The sequence below is a fragment of the Microchirus variegatus genome (assembly GCF_963457635.1).
Source record: "Microchirus variegatus genome assembly, chromosome: 18".
NCBI classification, from domain to species: Eukaryota; Metazoa; Chordata; class Actinopteri; order Pleuronectiformes; family Soleidae; genus Microchirus; species Microchirus variegatus.
In genome coordinates, this window is record NC_139819.1 from 18,663,713 (window position 1) to 18,689,787 (window position 26,075).

Consider the following 26,075-nt stretch of genomic DNA (forward strand, 5'->3'; position numbering starts at 1 on the left):
TAAGTATATATAGTATATTTTGTTTTCATGAAACAACAAAACCAGATGATGGAAATACAGTGTTATGCAAAAGTTTGGGCACCCCTGTAAATGTTCATGATTTTCCTTTATAAATCATTGGTTATTTGGATAGGAAGTATTTTTACAATGCAATATTGCCTTTGCTAGTCTGAGCACTTTTACATTAAGATATCAAAACCGTATCGTTACCGTGGCCAAAAAACCATGATGCATACCGAACCGTGGGAAAACTGTTCCGTTGCATCCCTAGTTGTAATTATGATTTAAAAATAGTAAACACAGTCGTTTGACAATAACTGTTTTCAGCCAACCACTGAAACCAAGTGAAAGAAAGATTTTTGTTATCATTCATATTCATCAAGATCCTACACTGCAAGCTAAAAGAAAATGTACATGACTATAGTAGTGTTTGTGAGAGAGTATGATAGTAAATGTACGTGACTATAGTACTATTTGTGAGAGAGTATGATAGTAAACATACGTGACTATAGTCGTTTGTGAGAGAGTATGATAGTAAATGTACATGACTATAGTAATGGTAACAGATTTATGCTTGTTGGGCCCTAACAGTATGGCTGAAATCTATTGTTCTCTGACTAAGGCCTGTATGCAGGATTCGAAGCCTGACTGTGAGTTAACAAATCCTGCAGGCTCCAACTCCACACGGGGTTTATGACTGGAGGGCCCCCTAGGGGGGGCAGAATCCTTTAAGTCTCATTGGCCGTCTCTGTTTTATGATCCCCCGACTGATAAAAAATATAAATTGGAAGACAACTTTCTCCTCTCTTGTTCCTTCGCTCTTGCCTGCTGCACTGGTTCCTGCTCGGGGCCCCTGGCCCTTGGACCACGCAGCTCCGGCCGTGCCCTCCGACATGCGACACTCCCATGTAGCACGAACTATGCGCCTTTTGAAGAAGCCGCATGCATCTCCGCCGGCGCATCGCTCCATACCTGACGCCCGCTCTGCTTCCACTCAGAGACAATGAGGATCAACAGCTGTCCGCGGTGAGCCATCCACACTCCACGGTTCCAACAAACTGAACCGAATCCATGGACTGACCACAAAACCTGAGATCCGCTTACAGTAAGAGGCAAATGTGTTCTGGGCAGAGTTAGGTTATATTTCTGTGCTTGTTAACTTTTCTTTGTATTGAACGTGTTGGACTGCGCATCCATACGCTCGCATTTGGGTCATCGTCATAACCACATGCTTCTTTGTTTACGTTTGGTGTTCGTTATTGTGATTTTACTGTTGAATGCGGAGCATACGCTGCAGCCGCACTCCGCAGGTATCCTCTCATGCTGTGAACGAGCAGGCAGATCACGTGGTGAGACAATGGCTGTTTAAACGTCACGACTCACAGACTGGCCTGGCTCCGCCTCCGTCAAGTCTGTGTGGTTTAGACTGCCAACTTACACGCGATGCTGTTTTTTAGTCACAGAACACGCTGGGCTTGAACCATCCTCTGTGTCTGCACGCAAAATCAATCGTGTACTCACGCTTTCTCTCCTTCGCTCGTTCGCTAACTCTCTCTCTTTCATTCATGAATGAAAGGTCTCACAGGCGCCATCTTGAGTCGAACACGCGCTCCTACAGCCATGCTGTCGTGTGTTCGGTCTAAGATCAGCAGCCTGATGTTAATGTGTTTTGGCGCCATCTTTGGTGGAGGCATGCGTTACAGTCACAGCTACTGCGCATGCTCCACTATGTTGGTGTCAAAAGGGTGAGTGACTATCAACCGCGTCACTCCCTTCTCTTATCTCTTCTTGTTCACACACACACACACACACACCCACACACACGTACTGGTGTTTATGTTGTACATAGTTTGTGTGATTTTAGCTCTAGCAAGTAGGATTTATTGATTCAAAGTACCAAATTATCATTTATGCTTTAATGTTCATTGACTTAGATCATTCCATTAACCTTGGATATTTAATGTTGGTGAATCAAATTGTTTAATTGATTCTTGTTATTTGATTTAATAAATTGTTACTTTTGTTCACTTAAAGGAATGGTCTGTGTCTTTTGTACATGAATCTTGTGACAAACGGTGGTTGCGAGGGTCAGTGCTCGGATTCATACCTTCATTACTGTTCAATTGGGATATCTTTGATATAGTCAATTACAGTGATTATTTAGACTGATTTTGAAAGGCATAGATTGATTGTCTTTTTTCCTGATCTCACGGTGGTGCCCCGATCGACAGTTAATTAATTATTAAACAAATTAATTAATGTTTATTACTTTTATTTTTATCAATCAAATTATTGCCACTATTGTTGAACCACAACATAATGGTGCCCCGTGCAAAGGTTTTTAAGAAAATTAATGACTGAAATTAATTATTACAATTAATTAATCATTTGTATTCATATTTCTGACCTATTACAAGTTGAATCACAACATGCTGATGGGAAACAGTTCTAACCACAGTCTTTTCATCTCACCCCTTCTCTCTTGTCTCGCTCCAGCGCTCCATGCATGAACTCCATGGACACGTCCTCGTTCTCACCCAGCCAGGCCAGGACAAACTGGAGGAACCACCTGGATCAACAACAAGACTAAGATGAACAACCTTGGTGATAGACAGCACATGAGAAAAGACTATTATAAGAATTATTAGAAAGCTGCAGTGAGTAACTTGTTCAATGTTCAATGTTAGGTGTTTGTTAGCTGACTGACACAGGCATTTCTTCATGTTTTCAGTCATAATACAAACTGTTTGCAGCCGTTTAACCTTACTAGCACAAACTAGCACAGTGTTGCTGTTGCCTTCATTTGTCTTGACATAAAATTAATCACTTGAAACACTGCTACACTTAATATATGTATATGTGACCCACCACGGCCAAAGTGGGTGCAAGTCGGTGGAACTTTCCAGCAGTTATTGAGCGTGTGCAGTGCGAAGAGATTGCGAGATTGTCATCAAAGCAGTCGTCATCAAAGCTTTGTTGACCAAAGGAAGGCAAGGAGAACCGGACAATAATTAAACTGTGGCTTAACTTCTTAACAAAGACAGACACAGATCTCACTTCTGCTCAGTGACTGGACTCGTTAGCATTTTATGCTAGCGATCTTTATGCTAACATGTTAGCAGACTTCATCGTCACACAAACAACAAACAGATGGATTATTCAGCGGCCGAAAGAGAGCAGGACAGACACAGTAGTTGTCTGAGATGATGATGTGACGCCAGCACCGCTCTATCTCCTTATGGGTGAGTTTTCATGAACATGGTTAATCTACGTAACGTTAGTGTTCAGTCACATACAGGGACTTTTTTTTCTTTTAATAATAATCCACAGTGCGTTTCAGAGCGTTATGTGGCTGAATTGTTGTTCACTAGCTCCACATGTGCTGATGTGCTTGAATCATGTGTGAATGACACAGCTTTGTGTATGACTGTGATGCTAATGATTTACCAATGAGCTGAGAGGTATTAGCACATCATCAGCTCATTCAGTAACAAACTGATCCATCCACACTACACCTTGGGTTGCCACGCGTCCTGTAAAATACTGAATCGTCCTTTATTTGATTTGTTCATGATTTTTCTTTATAAATCATTGGTTAGCATATGTGACCCGCCACGGACCAAGCGGGAACAAGTCGGCCGAGCGCAAAACGAGAAAAACAAGAAAACGTTTTTTTTTTTCAAAATTAGAGATTTCCGTTTTTTTCAAAATTACACAAGTTGAAGTTTTGAAGAAGCCACTACATGCTTCAAATCACAGTATTGTGGGTCTTAAAACCATAAACTTTGTGTTTGAATTAAGGTTGTTTTATCACTGTGAATCGCTCCTAGTTTGGGTGTGGCGATCTCACACTCCAGAGCCTTTATTGCTTTTTCAGCCAATCAGCTGACGATCACAGAGAAAACACATGGCTAATTTATATATAGCTCTCACTCAGAGAGAGCGAGGAGGGGAGAGAGAGTGTCTGGATCTTTCCAGCGTATGTGTGCAGTGTGTGTATGTGTGCACTGCGAAATTAAAGCGTGATTATCATCAAAGCAGTCATCATCAAAGCTTTGTTTGATAAAGGAAGGCAAAGAGAACAGGACAATAAGTCAGCTGTGGCTGAGCAGCTTCTTCACATGGACAGCGAAAGCACAGAGACTGCTGTGTGTGGACTGTTAGCATTTTAAGCTAGCGATCTTTATGCTAACGTGTTAGCAGACTTCATCGTCACAAAAACAACAAACAGATGGATTATTCCGCTGCTGAAAGAGAGCAGGACACACACGGTAGTTGTCTGAGATGATGACATGACGCCAGCACCGCGCTATCTCCTATCTAATTGGACTTTTGGAGGCGAACAGACGTAAAACTGCGACGAAAAGGAAGCACGCCCGGACCTCTTATCTGATCGGAGGCACTGAAGTCTGCCGGAATACCTTTCAGTTTCTTATTGGGTGAGTTTTCATTAACGTTGTTAATCTATGTTATGTTAGTGTTCATTCAAAGTCACATACAGACGCACATAGGGACGCTGTCTTTTAATAATCCACTGTGCGTTTCATAACGCCGTTTGGCTACATTGTTATTAGCTCGCTAGCTCGGTACTGTATTATTACAATGAGAATGATGCGCACATCGAAACTTTTGTTCGGTCAGATTAGCGTATTATAAGTCGTAAGAGGAGCATGTCACGGCCCTCTTTGAGATTTTGTACACCCGCAGGTTCAGTTTGATAATTCAAATGCTTTGAGACGAAACTCCCGTGTTCGAAACCTAACATTGCATTGAATGATGTGTGAATGCCACATCTTTGCATGCATGAATCACACGTGATTAACAGACATGTGATTAACACAATGCGTGATGAACGTGTTAATTACACGTGCAATTCATGCACATAAAGGTGTGGCATTCACACATAATTCAAGCAATACTACTGATCAATCTATACTGATTCAGTGATTAAATGCCTGTTAACATGAACCATGATCTGAAACAAGTATTTTTTATTTTTTTTCAGAATCCTGGGCATAAGGATTGGCATGTGAAGTTGCTGCCAACCCATGTGTCCAAGGCCTCAGTGTGGCGTCAATACATGAGGTCGGCTAAGGCTCTTTGTATGTGTATAAATTGATTTCTATACAATAGCCAAATGCTTATATAGACTGCAATATGTAATGTGTGAAATGTCTTTTTTTTTGGGGAAAAGTTAAATAGTTATTTTCATTGTGGTTCTTGCTGTCAACAGGTAGTGGAACACAGCTCTCCTGAAAGTCGCCTCAACATTCCGCAGCTTGTTGGAACGGCAGATGGCAGAGTGATAGTAAAGACCATCGACTGGCAGACACATCCAAGTCCCTACTTTCAAAAGTTAAAAGTTAAAACTTTATTTCACATCTCAATTATCACTGTGTTTGTCCCCTATATGATATATTTAACTGAAATGTCTTATTCAAACAACTAATGATTTATAAGGGAAAATCATGAAAATTTACAGGGGTGTCCAAACTTGCATACCACTATATGACTACACAAGTGTAAGGACAAGAAATCATAACAGAATAAGCCACCCCCTTCCTATATTTTTTAAGTTATTTCATTTTAAAGAGGATATTATGTCCTCTTTGAATGATTATATTATGTATTATGTTTTTTAATGTTTTTTTTTATGTTTTGTATACGTATTGTAGCAGTGTAGCTCACAATATTATCAGTGCTCATACAGAGCAGGGTGTGGTTTCACTGACAGCTTAGACCAGGAGGGGGTTGTGCTATGTAAATGTGATGATTCTGTCTCTTGGCTCTCAGAAGGTGCAAATCTTTGAGGTTAAAATTCTCCCTAAAGTAGTTTGAGGAGTGCCTACATTGAAATGGCCATATCTTATTCAACTATTGGACATTGTTGGAAAGCTTAGAAAACACACTTTCAGAATCTGTAAATAACTCAAAATATCCCTCGTTAGACTTGTGACCGGTTTGGCCACATATGTGTGTATAAATATATATATATGTGTATGTATAGATAGATAGATACAGTATGTAGAAGCATAGAAAAATAAAGGGAGTCATGTGGAGCTGATAGGCTTGATTCATTTGACAATGGTTTGAATACAACAGACATTGGTTCATATTTACATGCTACAGCGCTAAATCCTCACCTTTATTATTTATGATTGATTTTTTATATATATTTTAATTGACTGGTTTTATTCATCTCTTTTTTTTACCACTGTTAGAAATGTGTGAATGAAAATCACAGAGTAACCTGTGTGTGTGTGTGTGTGTGTGTGTGTGTGTGTGTGTGTGTGTGTGTGTGTGTGTGTCTTACGCTGGGTACTCAGGCACAGTGCCTGTGAAGGCAGGCAGGTCCTTCACATACTCGTTGTAAAGCCACTTGACCTTAAAGTGCAGATTCATGTAGTCGGCAGTCTTGCAGAGCTTATGTTTCTCATGTTCTGTAAACATGACAGTGACACACACACACACACACATATTTACACAGCTATAACGCAGAAGCCCAAGCCAAAACCTTAACCACAGTCTCTATTGTAACATAATTCATGTGTAACCTGAACCTAACCAGAATATTAACAACATTTTGTCTCATTAGGGGCTTTAAAACCACACGCACGCGCGCGCGCACACACGCACACACACACACACACACACACACACACACACACACACACACACACACACACACACACACACACACACACACTTACCAGCATAGAAATCAACTCTGCGGATGCGAAATTTGACAGGAGCTGAGATGGCAACAGAGTTGTGAGAAAAACCAATAAGAAGTCAGAAAAAAAACAATAACGCGATACATAAAGCAGTGATGAAAAGGGAAATAATATTAAATAACAAAAAAATACATACTCTAGAGGAGATGGGAAGAAGACACAGACAGAAGAGTCTAAAGAAGTCTCCTGGAGGGATCAAACTATGATTTTAACTGAGACTATGAACTCCATAAACGAGCTTCTAAGCAGGTTTTTGTTTTCTGTTGTATAAGCAGTCTCAACTATTTATTTTCCAAACATTTAATCTAAAATCTAAAATATTTTTTTATCTAAGAGCTATAAAAGGATCTGGGACACAGGGGTTTCAAGTCTTACATGAGACACATGAGACTCAAACAGACATTGTACTCATATATAATATTGATTAATTGTACAAATTGCTTTGAGGAATAATACATACTTGCTTTAATAATAAGAGCCTGTTTTCCCCTTGGAATTTGGAATTAAACAGCTGGAGAAATGAGAAGACACTAATTTAATTCAACAGCCTAAAACAGGGAGATTTATTCTCCTTCAACATTTGCTTTTGATCAAAGCTTTAAATTCCACTTTTGCTGCAGCTGAGCAGCTCAGGTACACACTGACTGTGTCTGTGCAGCTCAGAGGCAGACGATCCAGAAAACAGGCTCAATGCCTTTCAACCAGTACATCTTAGACTTATTTAACATTTTTCTAGTTTGAGTCTCATATGATGTCAGTCCCTCTGACGCTCTAACCCTTATTTGTGACTCAACATGGATAAACAACCAGAAAGTACACCAACTCTAGCACTCTAGCAGTACTGGCTCTTCTGGTTCGATCTTATCAGCTACAATCTATCTCACCATCGTTCCAGCGGTAGTGATCGATTTGATCCAGAACTAGAAGAGAGTCGCCGGAGTGAAGAAAACAGAGTGAGGATGACGAGGGGGAAAAGCAGAGGTCTCGTGATAGCTCTTACTTTTTCTCACAGATGCACCTACACACACAGAGACATACAAAGTCTCACCCTCCAGAGCGTACTTCATGTCCTGAGCGAACAGCATCCACATGACCTCAGCGCTGACTTTACCAACATTGAGTTCCTGAGGAAACCTGAAAGAGAGGAACTAATAGTTTTTCTGCTAGAGCAAAACATGCCTGTGCCAATTAAGTTAAGCTAATTAAGCACTGGAGTGATGTTGTACTGGAAATCAACAAGGCTTTGATTGAGCATGAGGCCATAGATATCAAACAAAAACATTACCATAACTGTTGCCTGGCAACCCTAACTAAATGAGTATTTCCTGCATGCTACACCTGTTATGTGCACTACTTTGATTCATGTCATGTATGTCTGTAAATAAGATTTTAGTTACTATTGCATTTTTAGAACATTTTCCAAACCTTTTAGGGAATAAAAAAAAAAAAACAAGGTAAAAATAAGAGTGAAACTAAATACTGACTGGTTAATGATGGGCGTGTATGTGTTTTTGTCCTCTTCAATGATGGAGACGATGAGTGTGATGAGTTTGGGCCAGAATTCCAGATTCTGAATACTTGGTCCCTGCTCTTCTGGCTGGCTCTCCTCTTTCTTCTCCTCTTCCTCCTCATCACTGTCTTCCTCCTCATCTCCATCAGCTTTTTCCTTCTTCTTTTTTTTCTTCTCTGGCTCAGGCTGCACAAAGAATAACTCTGGTGAAGCTTTTGAATAACTAAAAATGCTCGGCAAGTTAACTTTACCTTCCTGAAAGATAACACACTCATAGAGAGTGCACTGTACGGTTATGGAAGCAAATGTGTGCCATTATCCAAATTAAAATGCATTAACAGAAATGCTTTTTCATTTTCAAAATGGAGCTGCATTTTGTGACTCATAAATAAAATGAATAATCAATATTTCAAAATGAATTTTCATTTTCAAAACGCGCCGGTGCACCCACTGCGGTTGGGCACCGGGGCTCTGGCTCCAACCGCACACGACACCCCCGCAGCCTCGCAGCCCCGCAGGCCAGCTCCAGGCGCCGCTGGACCTACATCGGCCGGGCAAGAGCCCCGCTGCCCCGACCGCACACAACGCCGCACACAACGGCCGCATGGTTATAAAGTGAGTATTTTGTTTTTATTATATATTTATTTTTACCACCACATTTGTCCTTGTTTATATGTAATGCCAGCTGAGCTAACGTTAGCATCTCTATATAGAAATAGTTCATTTACATATATTCATTTACATATATGCTACTGTAAGAACAGATACTTCGATTCCCTAACGTTGTGCTCGTTTTGCAGACAGTAATATCAACGATGAGCTATAGTAAGCCTGATTTTTCTTTTTATGATTATTAATATTAAACATTAAAATTAATATATGTTGTGGTATATTTTCTAGCCCTTTGTGTTCCTGTATTCCTGTTGATTACAACTGCATCATTTATATTGTATAAATCTGACTTATGTAGTATAGAAATATAACAAAATCAGTAACTATTCATCCTCCTTCCACCAACTACCTACCACTACTGTTGAACTGTGTACATAATTATGCATACAGTGTAAGGTGAAAAAAATAACTTTATAATTCACAAAGGAAAACGTTTTACCATTATATTCAAGAGTACAAATTAAAATAAACAAGGAGCCAAATCTAAAAGCATGTCTAACACAATATGCAAACAAAAAATAAATAATGAAATGTGGTGCAGTGTCAGAATCTGATGTGGGATAGCTGATGATGTGAAGATTTTCCCCAAGACTTGATTAAACTTGTTTCTTCTGTAATGGACAAGGAATACAATTACACATAAAATATGAACGAAGATTTTACTATTTTCCAGTTGAACAAACCTTTCAGAAAAACATCAACTGAGTGAGCTGGGAATATTCTAATGTGGTCTATATAGGCTATGAATAACATTAGATGAAAATGACAACATTGTCTGTGACTTCTTGAACAAACATCAATAACATTAAAACATTTGAATAACTGACATTGTTCTCCATCGAAAGCAGGATGACTTTACTTTGCTAACAGATTACGTGTATATAACGTATGTGTAATTGTCTATCAAACAATACTTTGACAACGTTGTCGATTTACTGCCGACAATATCACATTGTATACTATGAGCAGAAATGGAGGGGAGTATTAGCGTCAGTCTTACCTCTCAGTGACGTCTTCCTGCTGGAAATGTAGCCCCTGAACCCCGCTAGTTTCCAGGTTTGTTTTCGGTGTCTTCTACAACACTCCAAACAAGCTTAGCTTAGCTTTCAAGCTTCAGCACCGCTCTCTGACCGGCAAATAATGGGAACTTACTGCTAGTAAGTGGTTGGTTTTACTGCATGTCCCGGTATAATTTAGCACCATAGAAAACAACCCTGTGTAACTTGCAGGTCCATAATGTATCCGCCAACTAATTCCCCTCTGGGATTTGTGTCTTCAGACAAGTCACGCTGTCTGCTCATGGACAGTCTCTCTCTGACTGACAATGGCGGTACGTTTTTCTGCCTTTCTAGTTTTAATAGACATTAAGCTTTCTTTTTTCTCTCCCAAAAAATTATAACTTTGGGATAATAAGGTGGTTGCATCTGTTTCACTGTGCAAAATGATTCACAGGTAGTTATGGTGAGACTGTCACCACCAAAAAACCTGTTAGAACTATAAAACTTCTCAACCTCAACATTAATGTAATAGGATTGAATAATGAAGCAGATTGTTGAATGAAAATGACATTATTAACACTGTGAAGGATTGTGAGCTGTCTTTGGAAACTCACCAGTTGTACGGCAGTCTGGAACTGACGGCTGAAGAGCTCCAGACAGTTGTTGAAGATGTACTCGTAGGTGGAGTTCAGGCAGGCTTTCACGCAATCTCGCACCACATTCGCTGCCCTGGGAGGACTCTGCAGCTCCAAGACCTGGACAGTACATAGGAGGAAAATCACCACTGAGAAACGCAGATATTCATGCAGTCATGGATGGAATCAGATCTGGCTCAAAAATTCCACACACAAAACAATGACTCATGAGTGATGTTTGTGACTTCACACACACAGATATTAAGATTTTAATCTTTGAATTTCAGTGGAAACTACCTCCTGCACAAGTGTATAACGTTCACCGCGAGCTCAGAAATAACCCTCGCACAGCAAAGCTGCCTTTTCCGCGAGCGAGAGCAGATCCTGTTGAGTTCAAATGATTCAAATTTGCGTGCGGTACTTAATAACTGTGTGTGTGAAATCACATACAAATCACATCTTTTTCATAATGCGTTAATGGGTACATTTCATATCAATTTCCATTGCTATGCTGATGACACCCAGCTCTACCTGTCCACCCTCTCCAATTGCCGTTGTGAAATCAAATGCTGGTTCTTTTACAACGTTCTCAAATTAAACTGTGATAAAACCAAGGTTCTCCTCATTGGTACCATCTTTGATAGCATGCTATCATTGGAAGCACATGCCAGTTATGTCACTTGGTCTACATACTTCCATCTACATTATGACCAGGGCATGAAATTAACACCCGAATACACAAAAAATGCGGGTAAATTTAAGATTGGCGGGTGAAACTGTCAATCTCCCTACGAACACCAATGATTACAGATCAACTGTTGTGTTGTTGACATATCTGCTGTGTGTGTGTATGTGTGTGTGTTGCTTTTTAACTTGTGTAACACAATAAGCAAAATGTGGCGGCATATTGCTGTGGTGAAGAGGTCAGAAGAAGACGTTTTAACACAAAGTGGCCAAAAGGTTTGTGACTGGCTTGTTTATGATGTTATTTCAGAAGAAATGTACTGTCGTATGTATGGCTCAGAAAAGATAAGTCAAATCCATTTCTTAAAGTTAGAGGCAATTTGGGACAATGAGTCTCCAAGAAAATGTTGAACTTGGTTGAATGACCTATGTGAGTGCTGTGGCAAAAAAACAATGACGAATGAATTGCTTAGTGCTCAGTTGAGCGAGACCATCAGTGAGAGGATTGCCTGTTTCTTTTTCTGTTATTTTCCATTAACTAGGCTTAGTCATTAGTTATATTAAATTGGTAAATAACTCAACTAATTTGTATTCTGAGTTCAAGACAAAAAATGTGGCCAAAAAAGTTAACTTCAGGCCCTGATTATAACTTTACACACTATAAAAATTGTTATACATGTATTGTTACACAGCTTGATCCTGTAAATATGCTCTCTTAAAGAAAACTCATTCTGTTTCCATCATAGTTGAGGAAATCCAGGCTGTAGTGAAATCAGTGAGTGATTAGTGAGCTGCTTTCTGTTTCTACCTTCATTCTGAAGAAGGTGATGCTAGTGAGAAGATCCACTGTTGACTTGAGGTCATGGAGGCGATCCTTGCTGCTGGCTGGGAAGTTATTCTGCAGGTAAAACACACACATGCAAATGGTTGCTTAATATTTCAGTAAACAATAGCAAAGTGCATTTTCCCTTTTCAATGATGTCAATGGTTTTTAATTTTATGATCTTGGGTTCCTAATTTCCTCAGCTTTTACATTTTTATGCAAATCATTATTATATTAGGCATACTTTATAACTACTACACTCTCATAATTAATGAAATAATAAGAGAGGAGCAAGGTTTTGACAAAAAGAAAGGATGGAAACTGTGAAAGAAAGGAAAACCCAAGTAACTGAGAAGGCAGTGTAGAAAACATCAAGAGCATGTTGGAGGAAATAAAGATGGTTAAATAATTAGTACATTGTTGGAAACATGACACAAAATAAAAAGAATGAAGTCTGCTACTTTATCCTCCACCTGAGGATTGTGACTCTGACACAGTCCATCACAGGGCCATCACACACAGAGATGAACAACCATTCACACTCACACCTATGGGCCGTTTAGAGTGTTCAAATAACCATGGCATGTTTTGGACTGTGGGAGGAAACAGGAGAACCTGAAGAAGGGAGAACACAAGGCCTGCATTTGGACCGGGTCATGAACCCGGCTCATTTTGCTGCTCACAACTAACCTTTTTTTAAATGCCTGTATGTGGTAAAGAAAAGTGGAGACTCACTCTGTACATGGAGAGGTCTATACGCAGGGAGTTATGAAGTTGATCCAGAAGCTTCACAAAACGATCTCTCTGTTTGAGGGGAAAAAAGCAAAGAGACTTAAAATTCTTGCTATTCATTTGTCTAGCCAAAAGGGAAAACAAAGACAAGGCAATTTGCAGTGTCTATATTTCAATGTGATGCCGTTTTTCGTTGAACACATTTTCTGTAGCCTGGAGAAGAAAAGGACACAACATATTTGTATAGTGCTTAAAAATATATATCTTGCCTGTCCCTATTTGCTGCTGAATTTATTTGAGTATTTGAGCAACACAGCAATGGAAAGCACCAGCAAAGACAATGAAAAACTTTTTTTTATACATGATGCACCACAAATTTGAACAACTGGTAGAAACATGCACAACTAGACACGTTGATGTGATGTATTGTCTCAATTCAACACTCTTAATAATCATGGATTATCATGGAGCACAGTGAATGTACAGTGCGTGTTTGTCAGGTTTATACAAACGGCAGACGTGAACCCAATTGCACGACAGACCAGGTGGAGATAGAGCACTTCAGGTATAATAAGTCGAGCTTATTCGACAGTGTTCAAACCAGGAAGTTGGTACGCATGGCAAACAAATCAGGCAAGGAGCAGGCAGGCAGGAAATAATACCAGGAAGACAGTCAGCAAGGCAAACAAATCAGGCAAGGAGCAGGCACACTGGAAACTGGCTTTCTTTGACTGCTTTTATTTTGGAGACAGGAAATGTATGATGAATCCTCATGGACCGGGGATGACGGAGACGGACTGCAGCAGCGTTGATGACCTTATTTATGGGAAATGGCCCCACGAACTTGGGAGCCAGCTTCCTCGACTCCACCTGGAGGGGAAGGTCACGGGTGGATAACTACACCTTTTGTCCATGTGTGTAGCGGGGTGCAGTCCGACGTTTGTTGGCGCTTTTTTGGTATTGGTTGGATGTTTTCAGGAGAGCAGAGCTGGCCTGTATCCATGTGCGGCGACAGCGGCGGATGAAAGTCTGGACAGACGGAACGATGGCTTCTCTCTCCTGTTCAGGAAACAATGATGGTTGATATCCAATTGAGCATTGAAAAGGTGACAGACCTGTAGCAGAGCTTAGGAACAGTTTCCATTTCTTGGTTAATTTGTTACGTTTGGCCGTTTGAATGAGGATGGTATCCCGAGGATAGGCTGACTTTGGCCCCCAGCAACTGGCAAAATTCTGTCCAAAAATGAAAAGTGAATTGTGGCCCACTATCTGAGACTATGTCGCAGGGGAGGCTTTGCAGGCGGAAAACATGATGGAGCATTAATTCAGCAGTTTCCTTGGCTGAAGGTAACTTCTGTAGTGGAACGAAATGTGCTGTTTTAGAGAATCTGTCCACAATGGTGAGTATTGTTGTGTTACCTTCAGACAGGGGCAGACCGGTGACAAAGTCCAGAGAGACGTGGGACCAGGGGCGATGAGGAACGGGAAGAGGATGTAGCAGACTGGACGGAGCATAGTGAGAAGATTTGTTCTGGAAGCAGACAGGACAGACAGCAATGAACTCCTTGAGGTCCTCCTCCATAGAGGACCACCAGAAGAGTTGTTTGAGCAGGGCGAGACAAGAAGAGTGTCCCCAATGGAGGACCTCGGAACGAAGGTTAGCGGGGACATACAGGTGATTGTCAGGACAAGCACTGGGAGCAAATTGATTTATCTGGGACTGTTTGACCTTCTCTACGATATCCCAGGTAACGGCGCCAATGACCATGTTGGAGGGAACGATCTCCTCAGGCGCACTGGGACTGCTGTCGGACTGGAACTGGCGGGAGAGAGCGTCTGGCTTGACGTTTCTGGATCCAGGACGATATGACAGAGTAAACTCGAACCGGTTGAAGAACAGTGCCCATCTGGCTTGTCTGGAATTCAGTCGCTTAGCAGATCGGCTGTACTCCAGATTTTTGTGGTCTGTCCACACCACAAACAGTTGTTTAGCCCCCTCTAGCCAGTGCCTTCACTCTTCGAGCGCTAACTTCACGGCCAGCAGCTCCCGATTTCTGACTTCGTAGTTCCGCTCAGCAGGTGATAACTTCCATGGGAAGAAGGCGCAGGGGTGAACCTTTTGGTCCTCCGGGGAACGCAGCGACAGGACAGCTCCCACCCCAGAGTCAGATGCATGGACCTCCACGATGAACTGGTATTCAGGATCTGAAATGGTAAGTATTGGAGCAGCAGAAAATTGTGACTTCAATTCAATGAATGCCTTTTCTGCTGCAGGTGACCACTGGAAGACCGTCTTCCAGGATGTGAGAGCTGTCAATGGAGCTGCAGTTCCTTATGAACCGTTGGCGGGTCCATACGGATGCAGTTGGCTGAGATGATGTTCCCTAGGAAGGATGTTCCCTGACATGTGGAATTCGGATTGTTCAGGTTTTACAAACAGTTGGTTCTCTAAGAGTCTCTGGAGGACACTACGTACATGTAACACATGTTCTTGTTTTGAGCGTGAGAAGATCAGAATGTCATCCAATTAGACAAACACTAACACATTCAAGAAGTCTCTTAGAACGTCATTAACTAACGCCTGGAAAACAGCAGGGGCATTAGTAAGTCCAAACGGCATAACGAGATATTCATAATGTCCTCTAGTCCTCCCTAATGCGAACGAGGTGGTAATCGTTTCTGAGATCTAACTTTGTGTAGATAGCGGCTCTTTGCAATAATTCAAATGCTGACGAGATAAGTGGAAGAGGGTATCTGTTCTTGACCGTGACGTCATTGAGTCCACGGTAGTCGAAGGGAACCGTCCTTCTTGCCCACGAAAAAGAACCTTGCTCCAGCAGGAGACAAGGACGCGCGTATAATTCCTGCTGCCAGTGAATTATTGATGTAGTTCTCCATGACCTTTGTTTCCAGGGCAGACGAGGAGAATAACCTCCCTCTAGGAGGTGAGGAGCCAGGAAGAAAGTTGATGGCGCAGTCATAAGGCCAGTGCGGTGGAAACGTCGTAGCCCGGACATTATTGAAGACCTGCTTTAGATCGCTTTACTCGGGTGGAATGCCAGATAAGTCAGGAAACTGACTAGGAACAGGTATGTTACAGGTAGGAAGGACAGCTGATTTCAGACAGACACGATGGCAGTGTTCGCTCCACTGTAAAAAAGCTCCTGTCTCCCAGTCTATGTGTGGATTGTGTCTTTTAAGCCATCGTACCTAGTACGACGGGTTGCTGAGGAGCATCAATCAGGTGGAGTTCTCTGTGGTTACCTGAGATGCCCAGCTGAACTGGAGCCGTGCGGTGAGTCACCGTACACAGGAGACGACCATCTAGAGCTGTAACCTTGACAGGAGTGTCCAAACGTTCGCGCAGCACTCCTAGCTGCGTAGTGAGTCTCATGTCCATCAGGTTCATGTCTGCTCCAGAGTCGAGAAATACTGCCACTGTGTGAGTCTGTTCGTTGCAGCTGAGCTGAGCCTGAAGTAACGGGCGAGAAGGCATGTCAATGTTCATAATACGACTCACCAGTGCCCTCTGAATTCCTTGTGAGCCCTGCCTTTTTAACGGACAGGAGGAAACAAGTGTCCGCCGCCTCCGCAATACATGCAGCAGTTCTCCCTCAAGCACCTCTGCCGCTCCGCCGCTGACAGATTGGTCCTGCCCAGCTGCATGGGCTCAAAAGTCAATGAACATGGAGTCAAAAACGATCGACAGGTACCTTGCGCTCCAGAGAATCGTTCCGGAGCACTGAGGCGAGGTTCGTGACCAGCACCGGAGGAAGCAGGCGGGTGAGCTGTTGGAGAAACCGCAGGTGGTTGCTGGACCTGAACGAGCTGTTGGAGCTGCCCGTTCAGAGACTCCAACTGTTGGCTGTGATGTTCTGATGACTGCTGGAGTGCTACAGCCATGGCATTGTCGCTCCTGATGGTGAGTAGCAGCGACTTCATGTTGCAACTTCTCCATGTCGGCTGGGTTCATTGTTGGCCAGATTGTACTGTCAGGTTTATACAAACGGCAGACATGAACCCAATTGCACGGCAGACCAGATGGAGACAGAGCAGTTCAGGTATAATAAGTTGAGTTTTTCAACAGTGTTCAAACCAGGAAGTCGGTCCGCGTGGCAAACAAATCCGACAAGGAGCAGGCAGGCAGGAATCAATACCAGGAAGACAGTCAGCAAGGCAAACAAATCAGGCAAGGAGCAGGCAAACGGGAAGGTCTCAGGTAAGGCCTCAGGTTCAGGCAATGATCAGGCAGAGAGAATATAACTGACAGGTTCTGAAATGACATGAGAGTTAGTTAACAGCAGGAAACAGATATTGAAAAATGTACTGATTCAGGTTGAAACCATGACAGTGTTGTCTGTGAATGTATACTTTTTCCTTGACAGTTTCCTGTCTGCTTGGTATTTTTTGTATTTGCTGTGCTTTGATTATTCTGTATCATCTGTGATTTTTCTTCAGATTTCAAATGCAACTTATATATGTTTTTAATGTAATTAATGCTTCAGAGGAGGAGGAGGAAGAGAAGAAAGAGGAGAGCCAGCCAGAAGAGCTGGGACCAAGTATTCAGAATTTGGAGTTCTGGCCCAAACTCATTGCAATCACTGTTTAACCCTTTGTAACCCTAACCCACAAGTGAACTTGTACTTTCTAATCACATTTGCAGTGTTTTTTTCCCCTCAAAATAACCGTATTCTATTTGGTAACATAAAGAATTTGTTAATGTGTTGCATGGTGACCTTGAAAAGTTTCCGTTTTAAATAAACATTGATGATTTATTATGAATGTGTCAAATTAATACAGAGTGGATCAAGTATTGGACCATTTTTACATCAGACATAGTACTTAGTTCCTGTAACAAATAAGTGAAATGAAATGAAAAAAGCTACTGCATTTTGTTCAGTGTGTCCCAAAGCCTTTGCTCTGCACACGAACTGTAGGCAAAGACACATGCTGCTGAAACATGATTTGTCAAACTAGAAACAGAAACCAAAAAGCTTCTTGGAAGTATTCCAATGAATGACATGAAGAGTCCGATTACACCACATATTTTATACAACCCCAATCTATCACTGTAAAGTCACCTTCTATCCATTTACTATCAAGAAAGACGTGACTCACAATTAACGGTCAATGTCTCTTACTTAAATTTGTATATAAAAAACTATTTATTGCATTCTCATTGTGTAATTGCTGTTCTACAGTGTACTCGTCACAGATTTTAATTTACTAATTCAAATAGCCTTGCCTAAAAACAAGGGATTAGCAGGAAACATACATATCCATATCAGCAAAAGAACCATAGAGCAGATTCTTGCAAAGTCTGGCCAGTCAGAGAGAGTTGGGCTCAGTGTCTTGCTCAAACTCATGGGGACAAATGGAGAGGAGGAGCCACGGATGAAGCCAACAAGCTCTACCAAGTAAAGTGATATCCCTGTTCTTTTTCATGCATTTCTCACATATACACTCAACAAAAATATAAACGGCTTTAACTTGCGAGCATTATGATCAATTTCAAAACAAAAGTCCTGGAGTAATGGCAAGAAGAACACAATGGGGGTCGATGATCCAAGTTCACAAACTTCAATAACGTGCCTCACGCCAGCAACACATGGACATCAACAGGTTGTCGATCGTGGCCCGGGGGATGTTGCCACATTCCTCCTGCAGAGCCAAGTTGGCGGCCGTTCTGGGGAACTGGAAATGGAACCCACTGGCGGACACGCCTATCCAGAACTCCCAAAGGTGTTCGATAGGTGACAGGTCTGGTGAATACAGCGTCATTCAGCTGCGTTGCCACAGCTGTAACGCTCAGCACTCAGCATGCCATTGGCACGCTCCCTCATGATTTGTGACATCTGTGGCATACATATCGGGCAGCTGTGGCCTAGTGGTTAGGGCTTCGAGCTCGAGACTGGAAGGTAGCCGGTTCAATCCCCGACCAGTCCACAGCTGAAGTGCTGTTGAGCAAGGCACCTACATCCTCACTGCTCCCCGAGCGCCGCTCACTGGCATGGCAGCTCACTGCGCTGGGTTAGCATGTTCTCCACCTCACTGTGTGCTGTGTGTGTTCACTAACTCACTGCAGAATTAATTGCAGAATTGCAGAATTTCCCCTTGCGGGACTTAAAGGATTCTTAATTCTTAAAAAAAATTCTATTGACAAGTGACAAAATTCCACATGTTGGTGTGCCATTTTATTGACCCGACCATAAGGAGTGTCTGTGTACTGGTCACGCATATTGACAACCACTCTGCCATGCTCCATGACTCTTGTGAGTTCAAATACTCAATCTGAGATTGTAGTCAATAGGAGTGGCCAAGTGACACTGGACTACTGGGTTTGAGCAAAACAAATAATTCCATAAACAAATACATCAAGAATCTGAGCAAATGTCATGACATTCTATTTTTGTTCACCATTTCAAGTTTGTGCGTTTATATTTTTGTTGAGTATTTGTCATGTCAATAAAGCAACTTGAAATCAGGAGACTGAGGAGAAGTGAGAGTCAAAAATAACAGAGAAAATGAGAGGGGGAAGAAGAAAGATGAGCAAAGTTTCCAGCCTCATTGAAAACTTTGCTTTATCTAAAAGCTAATGACAACACAACAGTGAAATGGTTTTCGTTGATTACATAACATTGGAAAAGTTTATTTTGATATCCGTCTTTCGCTTCTTTAGCAAAGCAGCTTGTGCATGTTAGTCGGGTTTCCCTTTGTTTTTTATCTGTGGATCGAGCAATAAATAACGGCCAACATTATAACTGGTGCCAAAGCCCAATGAAAAAAGAGCGAAATTTAACTTAAAAGTTTGTTTTGTTTGTGTTGGTTGTGTGAGTCCCATGGTGGCAGGAACACTGCAAACAGACAGCAGTTATGTAACACAAAGTAAAGACACTGAAGTGTCTTATAGCTTTCCAAGTCACGACAGAGCAGAATGGAGAAATCCCCCTCAATCTAATACCAGAGGTGAATTCTAACATTAAATACATTATAATATTATAATTGGTTGCCTATATTCTATTTAATCGTTCACTGTGAGCAAACCCTCTAAAAAAGTCATAACCTTTATTGAAGACACTGGAATTAATTTAGGGAGGCCATAATTTTTAATGATGCTGAACAGCAACAGGATTATTGAAAACACTGGCATGCAGAAAATTACACTTGTTAAGAAAACACTTACTTAAATGATCACGATTAAAGTTTCAAGTTAAGTTGGGATTGATTTTTGGAATTGCCAAGACTCTGCTGCACCCATAACTACAGAATACAACTAATGTATTTGACTAACACATTTATCTGTAATTTTTACATTTTTTTGCAAATCAATCTCAATATACCGGTGAGTCACACTGCTACGTGGGATGACGCATCCCTTCGAGTTTATGCAAAGAAAATAACTAAACACTGAATTTCACAATGACATGCATTAAGAATGTGGATTTCTAGCATCTCTCCAAAACCTGATCCAGTCTTCAAGGTCCTTTTTGTGCTGGTTTACGATGCCACCATATTTATATTCAATCCCATTTTTATTTATTCAGCCGTATGCCAATGGCTTGTGGTGCTAACAAACTCGACACACTGCTGTGAGTGTGAATGATTATAAACTCAAACCTCTAATGTGTAAATATGTGTAAAAGTGAAGGGGCATTGCCAAAAGGAAGCAAACTGTACGCACCTAGTAAATGTTACCCTGGAGACTGTTTAGTGTTAAAAAAAACAACCGAAAAACATAAAGTTTGCTCCCACTGGCATTTTTTCCACTGATGCTGAAGCTTCTCCTCTCAGAAACAGGAGGGAGGTGTGAGATGCAGGGATGACGAGTGGAGGAGACAAAGACAGACGATGAGATGGGAGGGAAAGAGATGCATTTCTACACTTCCACAAACCCCCTTCTCACCATTGTTACAGGTACATTAAAACTGGCTCATTATTTACAGGAAAACAAAACTGACAAACGAAGCAAAGGAGAAGGATGGATTTTCCAACACCTTCCCGAGCAGTTAAACAGAAAAAGTCAAGCAAATGGACAGAGATGGACACAATCGACAAAGCAGACAATTAACAAACAACTCCCTGGTGTATGTGTCGTTCCTTCTAAAACCAAAATTATTAAAAAGAAGAACTTTAATTATAAGATACTGAATTTGTTTTTCTTTGTGAAAGAAAACATGAATAAAAGGTGGTTATTAAAATCTTCATAGTATTAAAATAGATAAACAGTGAGTTAATGCTAAAAAGTAAAAAAAATACTCACCCCTATATGACTTGAAGGAAGATTTGTGGTTACTTAATTATGAAAAATATGTTGACTAGTATGGTTTTCACCTATTTCATAGGTGCTTTGACTTTGGACTCTGATTTTTACCTCAACACTCACACAATATCAGCTGGGACTGAACTTTAACCCCTAAAGACAACAAAACAACTCACTTTTTTCTTTTGTTTTACTGTCTTTTAATATCTTTAATATCTATCTGTAGATGTATGAGTTGTTCTTGGATGTGCTTTCCCACATTTCATTAGTGAGAAAAAAACCCATGGAGCTCCATCTGTCAGAAATATATTTAGTTTAGGGTAATTTGTGTTTAGTCAACGCGTTCTTTCAGGACTATTTCACTCGATAACTCCTGATTGATAGGGGATTTAATAAAACATTTGATTCTCTCACTCATATACCTACATCAAAAATGACTAAATTCAGTCAAATTTAATGACCAAATCAAGCAGAGCTTATTACCAAGCTTGCAATCCATTAAGGAGCCACATGCACTGTTGTGGAGTCGCCCATAGTGACAGTAAGTCTGTCTCCATCCCCTGACCATTAAAGTAAGAGCATGCTGCCTGCAGTCAGTCGTTTATCACTGGACAATGAGTGCGACCAGTAGCAGAAATGGACACAGTTGGCATAGATCCCAGGAGTCATTAAGCTCAGCCTCAAGCTGTCATTGTCCCACCCACCTGTGGGCTGAATTTAGGCCAGCGCTAAGTTCATAGAGGCTCCAACGGTCTGACAGTGATAAAACATTACCTTTTAATGAGGAAGATGATTAGCAGCAGAATACAACAACATGCACTGGCTGCGTAAAAGAGGTTGGTTATCAACGATGCTGATGTGAATCTACTGTTACAACCTGAGCCACTGTGTGTAGGATGAAATGTCTTCATGAGTTCATTTATCCATCTTCATCAGTTTAGACTGGACAAATAGCAAGTCTAGTTGCCTTTGTCTAAACTGCTGAAGACACAATGACCCTGATGACGGAACCTTCAGAGGTTCATCCATCCATCATCATATTCACTCTTGCTATGAAGATCATTGGGAGAGCTGGAGCCAATCTCAGACGACATGCAATAAATGCATATCTACGGGTCATTTAGATTCTCCAATTAGCCAAAACCCACTCTGCATTTCTCTGTGGGAGGAGTGTAATCATAGAACGAGGGAGGCTATTTATATCACCACTTCCACACTGTCATAATGTCAACTCGTATTTTGTTAGTTTACTTTTTTGTACTTTTCTGGTAAAACTGAACAATAGGTCTGTAAAACGAATATTTTTTGATAACTGTATTGTGTTATCATTGGTGAAGTAATATAACTACAATTATAGATTAGATGGTGTAGGGACATGTGTTTTCTCTCTATCTGCAGGTTTAAGAAACTCAAATTTATGACCTTTAAATACTTTTTAATACCGGGTTGACTATTCTTATCCTGAAGTGAAAGCCAAGGAGAAGGGCTGAAGCCCAATTTATACTCCTGCGTAAACTGCTCTACGTAGGTTACGCAGAACCCTCTGCGTCGACACAGAGCCTGTCGCAGAGTCTCTGCATCGTCTCCGACTGCACAAAATATTTTTCAAGTGTCCGTCACTCCGTCAAGGGACAACGAAGATGGCAAGAGCTGCGATTGGTCCTCAGAACAAGCTGGTCCGTGGCGGGTCACAGTGCGCACCGAGCGTCCACAGAGGCGGAGCTGATCACCGCCGACAACGTCGCTGCTAACCTCTAAATACGTCATAATTATTGATTAATCATTAATACACAAACCACATGTTCAGACTCTAAATGGTCAATTTCTCACCTCAAATTATCTTAAAACTGCGTTCCGTGACACAGGAAAGTGAGAAACAGCCACTGTTTCACAGCGACCCCTACTGATCGGGCGGGAAATTGCAGCGCATATCCGTCCATAATGCAGAAGTATGAAGGTTCGAGGGGTCTCCGTGGTTACGCAGTCGGATAACGCATTACACAGTCGGAAGTATAATGTGGCCTTGAGTCTTTAAAAGTGATTCAAAATGTTTAATGGTGGGGGATTTTATTTCCATGGGTAAATCGTACCAAAGTTTGGGGGTAGCTACAGAAAAGGCCAGATCTGAAAACAACCTGTTATTAGACTTCAGAGTTCAGGATGGGGTGTGAAGAAGATTAAAAAGTAAATCAATCCTAAAACAAATAGGAACCCAATGGAAGGAGTGCAACACAGGTGTCATGTGGTCCCTTTTCTTTTTTCCAGTGTATCAAAAAGTGACTCTTAAAACACATGTCTAAATACTCTGAATGGTGACATTGTATTGACGATACCTGTGTTTATTTTATTGACTCTCACTTACCCCAAAGTTGGAGGCGGCAAATCTGGTTGGAGCACAGACATTGTTGGAGGCAGTAGGGTGGGCATAGAAGGCATTGATGTTAGCCAACAAGGTACTCATCACTGCTGGAACCCCCGACAGCATGTACTTAGAGGACAGGCAGGAGAAATGGCTGAGGAGCAACAAAAAGAAAATCCTTTACAGAAGGAAGAAAAACAGAAGCAGCTGAGCTGAGGTGTGGGAGAGGAGAGTGGATTGAGATGGGTGGAAACAGGAAAAGTGAGAAAGGTGAAGAAGGAAACAAAGAGGTCAAGAAGAAGGAGAAAGAGAGAACGATCAGAGAGTGGCAGAGGAAATAAATTACAAAGAACTTGAATGAGTGGAGAGAAAATGGTCAGACAAAACAGACATATGTGACCCGCCACGGACCAAGCGGGAACAAGTCGGCCGAGCACAAAACGAGAAAAACAGGAAAAGGTTTTTTTTTTCAAAATTAGGGATTTCCTTTTTTTCAAAATTACACAAGTTGAAGTTTTGAAGAAGCCACTACATGCTTCAAATCACAGTATTGTGGGTCTTAAAACCATAAACTTTGTGTTTGAATTAAGGTTGTTTTACCGCTGTGAATCACTCCTAGCATGGGTGTGGCGATCTCACATTCCAGAGCTTTTGTTGCTTTTTCAGCCAATCAGCTGACGATCACAGAGAATACACATGGCTAATTAATATCGACTCTAAAAATGTGTGAAATTCCCATCCCTAATTATCAGCTCATTCAGGAACAGACTGATCCATTCACACTACACCACAGAGCCACTTCAATGTATTTCATAAGTGTCTGATTTGATATTAGAAATATGTGTCTTTGATCCTTCTCTCTTAAGTATATATAGTATATTTTGTTTTCAAGAAACAACAAAAACAGATGATGGAATACAGTAGTACGCAAAAGTTTGGGCACCCCTGTAAATTTTCCTGATTTTCCTTTATAAATCATTGGTTGTTTGGATAAGAAATTTCAGTTAAATATATCATATAGGAGACAAACACAGTGATATTTGAGAAGTGAAATAAAGTTTATATGATTTACAGAACGTCTGCAATATCAGCAGATTCTGGAGAACAATGTCCATGTTCTGTGTAGTAGTGTAGCTCACAACAATAGTATCTGTGCTCATACAGAGCAGGGTGAGGTTTCACTGACAGATTAGACCAGGAGGGGGTTGTGCTATGTAAATGTGATGATTCTGTCTCTTTGCTCTCAGAAGGTGTAAATCTTTGAGGCTGAAATTCTCCCTCAAGCAGTTTGAGGAGTGCCTACATTCAAATGGCCACATCTTCTTAAAAAAATATCAGATTCACATAATAATTATAAAGAACTGAGTGTACAATGCTCTGATCTGTCATGAGTAAATATTACACACAAGTAGGCAACTTTTGTACCACAAATGTGAGACTACCTGTTTCAATGGTGGGTGATGGGTTTATATAATATATAACCTAACCCTGTAATGCAGTGAAAGTTAAGAGGCTACTGACAATATCCTGTCTGGGTTTCCTAATGATGATCTTTGACATTTCTTAAATCTACTGTCAGTAAATAAAAGTCAAAATATGTGCTAAATAGCTCTATCTACATTCCAACAGCTACCACTGGGCTTGCATGTTTGTTTCTCAGTATGCATTTGTTTTTTGGTGTCTAACAGTAGATCTAGGAGAAACTTTTGGATATCGGTATTTAATCAAGAACCAGAAGTCCATAAAAAGGTGGTTTTCTCCATTACAGGGCCACATCAGGGTCATCAACATTCACTGTTCCACTCACATCTTTGGTCAATTTAGAGTGTTCAATTTGCCTAATCCACATATCTGCATGCTTTTGGACTGTCGGAGGCTATACCCAGCCTTTCTATGTGAGCTGGGATTGGCACCAGTGCCCCCCTGCAACCCTCATGTGAAGGATAAAGGGGTAAAATATTAATGAATGAGGTGACACAACAGAGAGAGTGGGATATCAATGGCAGCAATGGACAGGAAGTTGGCCAATTTCAGCCAAAAGACAACATTACAGACAATTTGAAACATAGTGCTTATCATTTAATTATAAACAAATCTCTGCTACATTCAAACCAATTAATGATTTCACAAAATGCTGATTAAGCCTATCAGCTTCACTTGGCTCTTTCTGCACTTCTCACTAAAGAAGTTTTTTTGGTTGCATTTCCACATTAGACTACACTCAGAGTGACAAATTTTACAACACAACTGAGGAGTCTGCTCTACTACTACTAAAAATAAATATGTAGCAGTTCATAATCAAACGTGATCATCCAAAAAATGCATGCTCGGCCAACAGCAACCAAGCTGCCCGACTAATGAATAATACAGTTCCTGGATGTAGTCTGGACAAGTAACGCTGCGTAAAAACACAGCACTCAGTCATTCTCTTATCTCTGTCTCTTTCTCAAACTCACAGTGGGCGGGAAAGCGGGTCAGCAATATATGTTAAAGCTCAAATAGAGTGGTCCTGTTGCACATATACTGTATGTGAGTTATGGAGGTCTACTTACATACATTAACTTGTTTTTATGGTCAAAAACCTCCTAGTTGCTGTAAACGAGCCGATAGGAATCCTCTTTTCTGACAGTGTTTCACAGCCGCGAGACTTGAGACTCAACTCTCTCAC

General features: G+C 41.1%; 1 protein-coding gene across 1 annotated transcript in view; it reads right to left on the reverse strand.

Moving 5' to 3' along the window:
* LOC310940082 (protein unc-13 homolog B-like) overlaps positions 1-26,075 on the reverse strand; it is a gene marked incomplete at both ends in the record, with an annotated part of 126,454 nt that overhangs the window by 69,364 nt on the left and 31,015 nt on the right. Inside the window, 8 exons of the mRNA XM_083905004.1 lie at positions 2,473-2,569; positions 6,314-6,440; positions 7,783-7,868; positions 8,219-8,430; positions 10,529-10,669; positions 12,042-12,131; positions 12,792-12,860; positions 23,411-23,561. Coding sequence (XP_083761130.1) covers positions 2,473-2,569; positions 6,314-6,440; positions 7,783-7,868; positions 8,219-8,430; positions 10,529-10,669; positions 12,042-12,131; positions 12,792-12,860; positions 23,411-23,561 — 973 coding nt within the window. The remainder of the gene's footprint in view (positions 1-2,472; positions 2,570-6,313; positions 6,441-7,782; positions 7,869-8,218; positions 8,431-10,528; positions 10,670-12,041; positions 12,132-12,791; positions 12,861-23,410; positions 23,562-26,075) is intronic.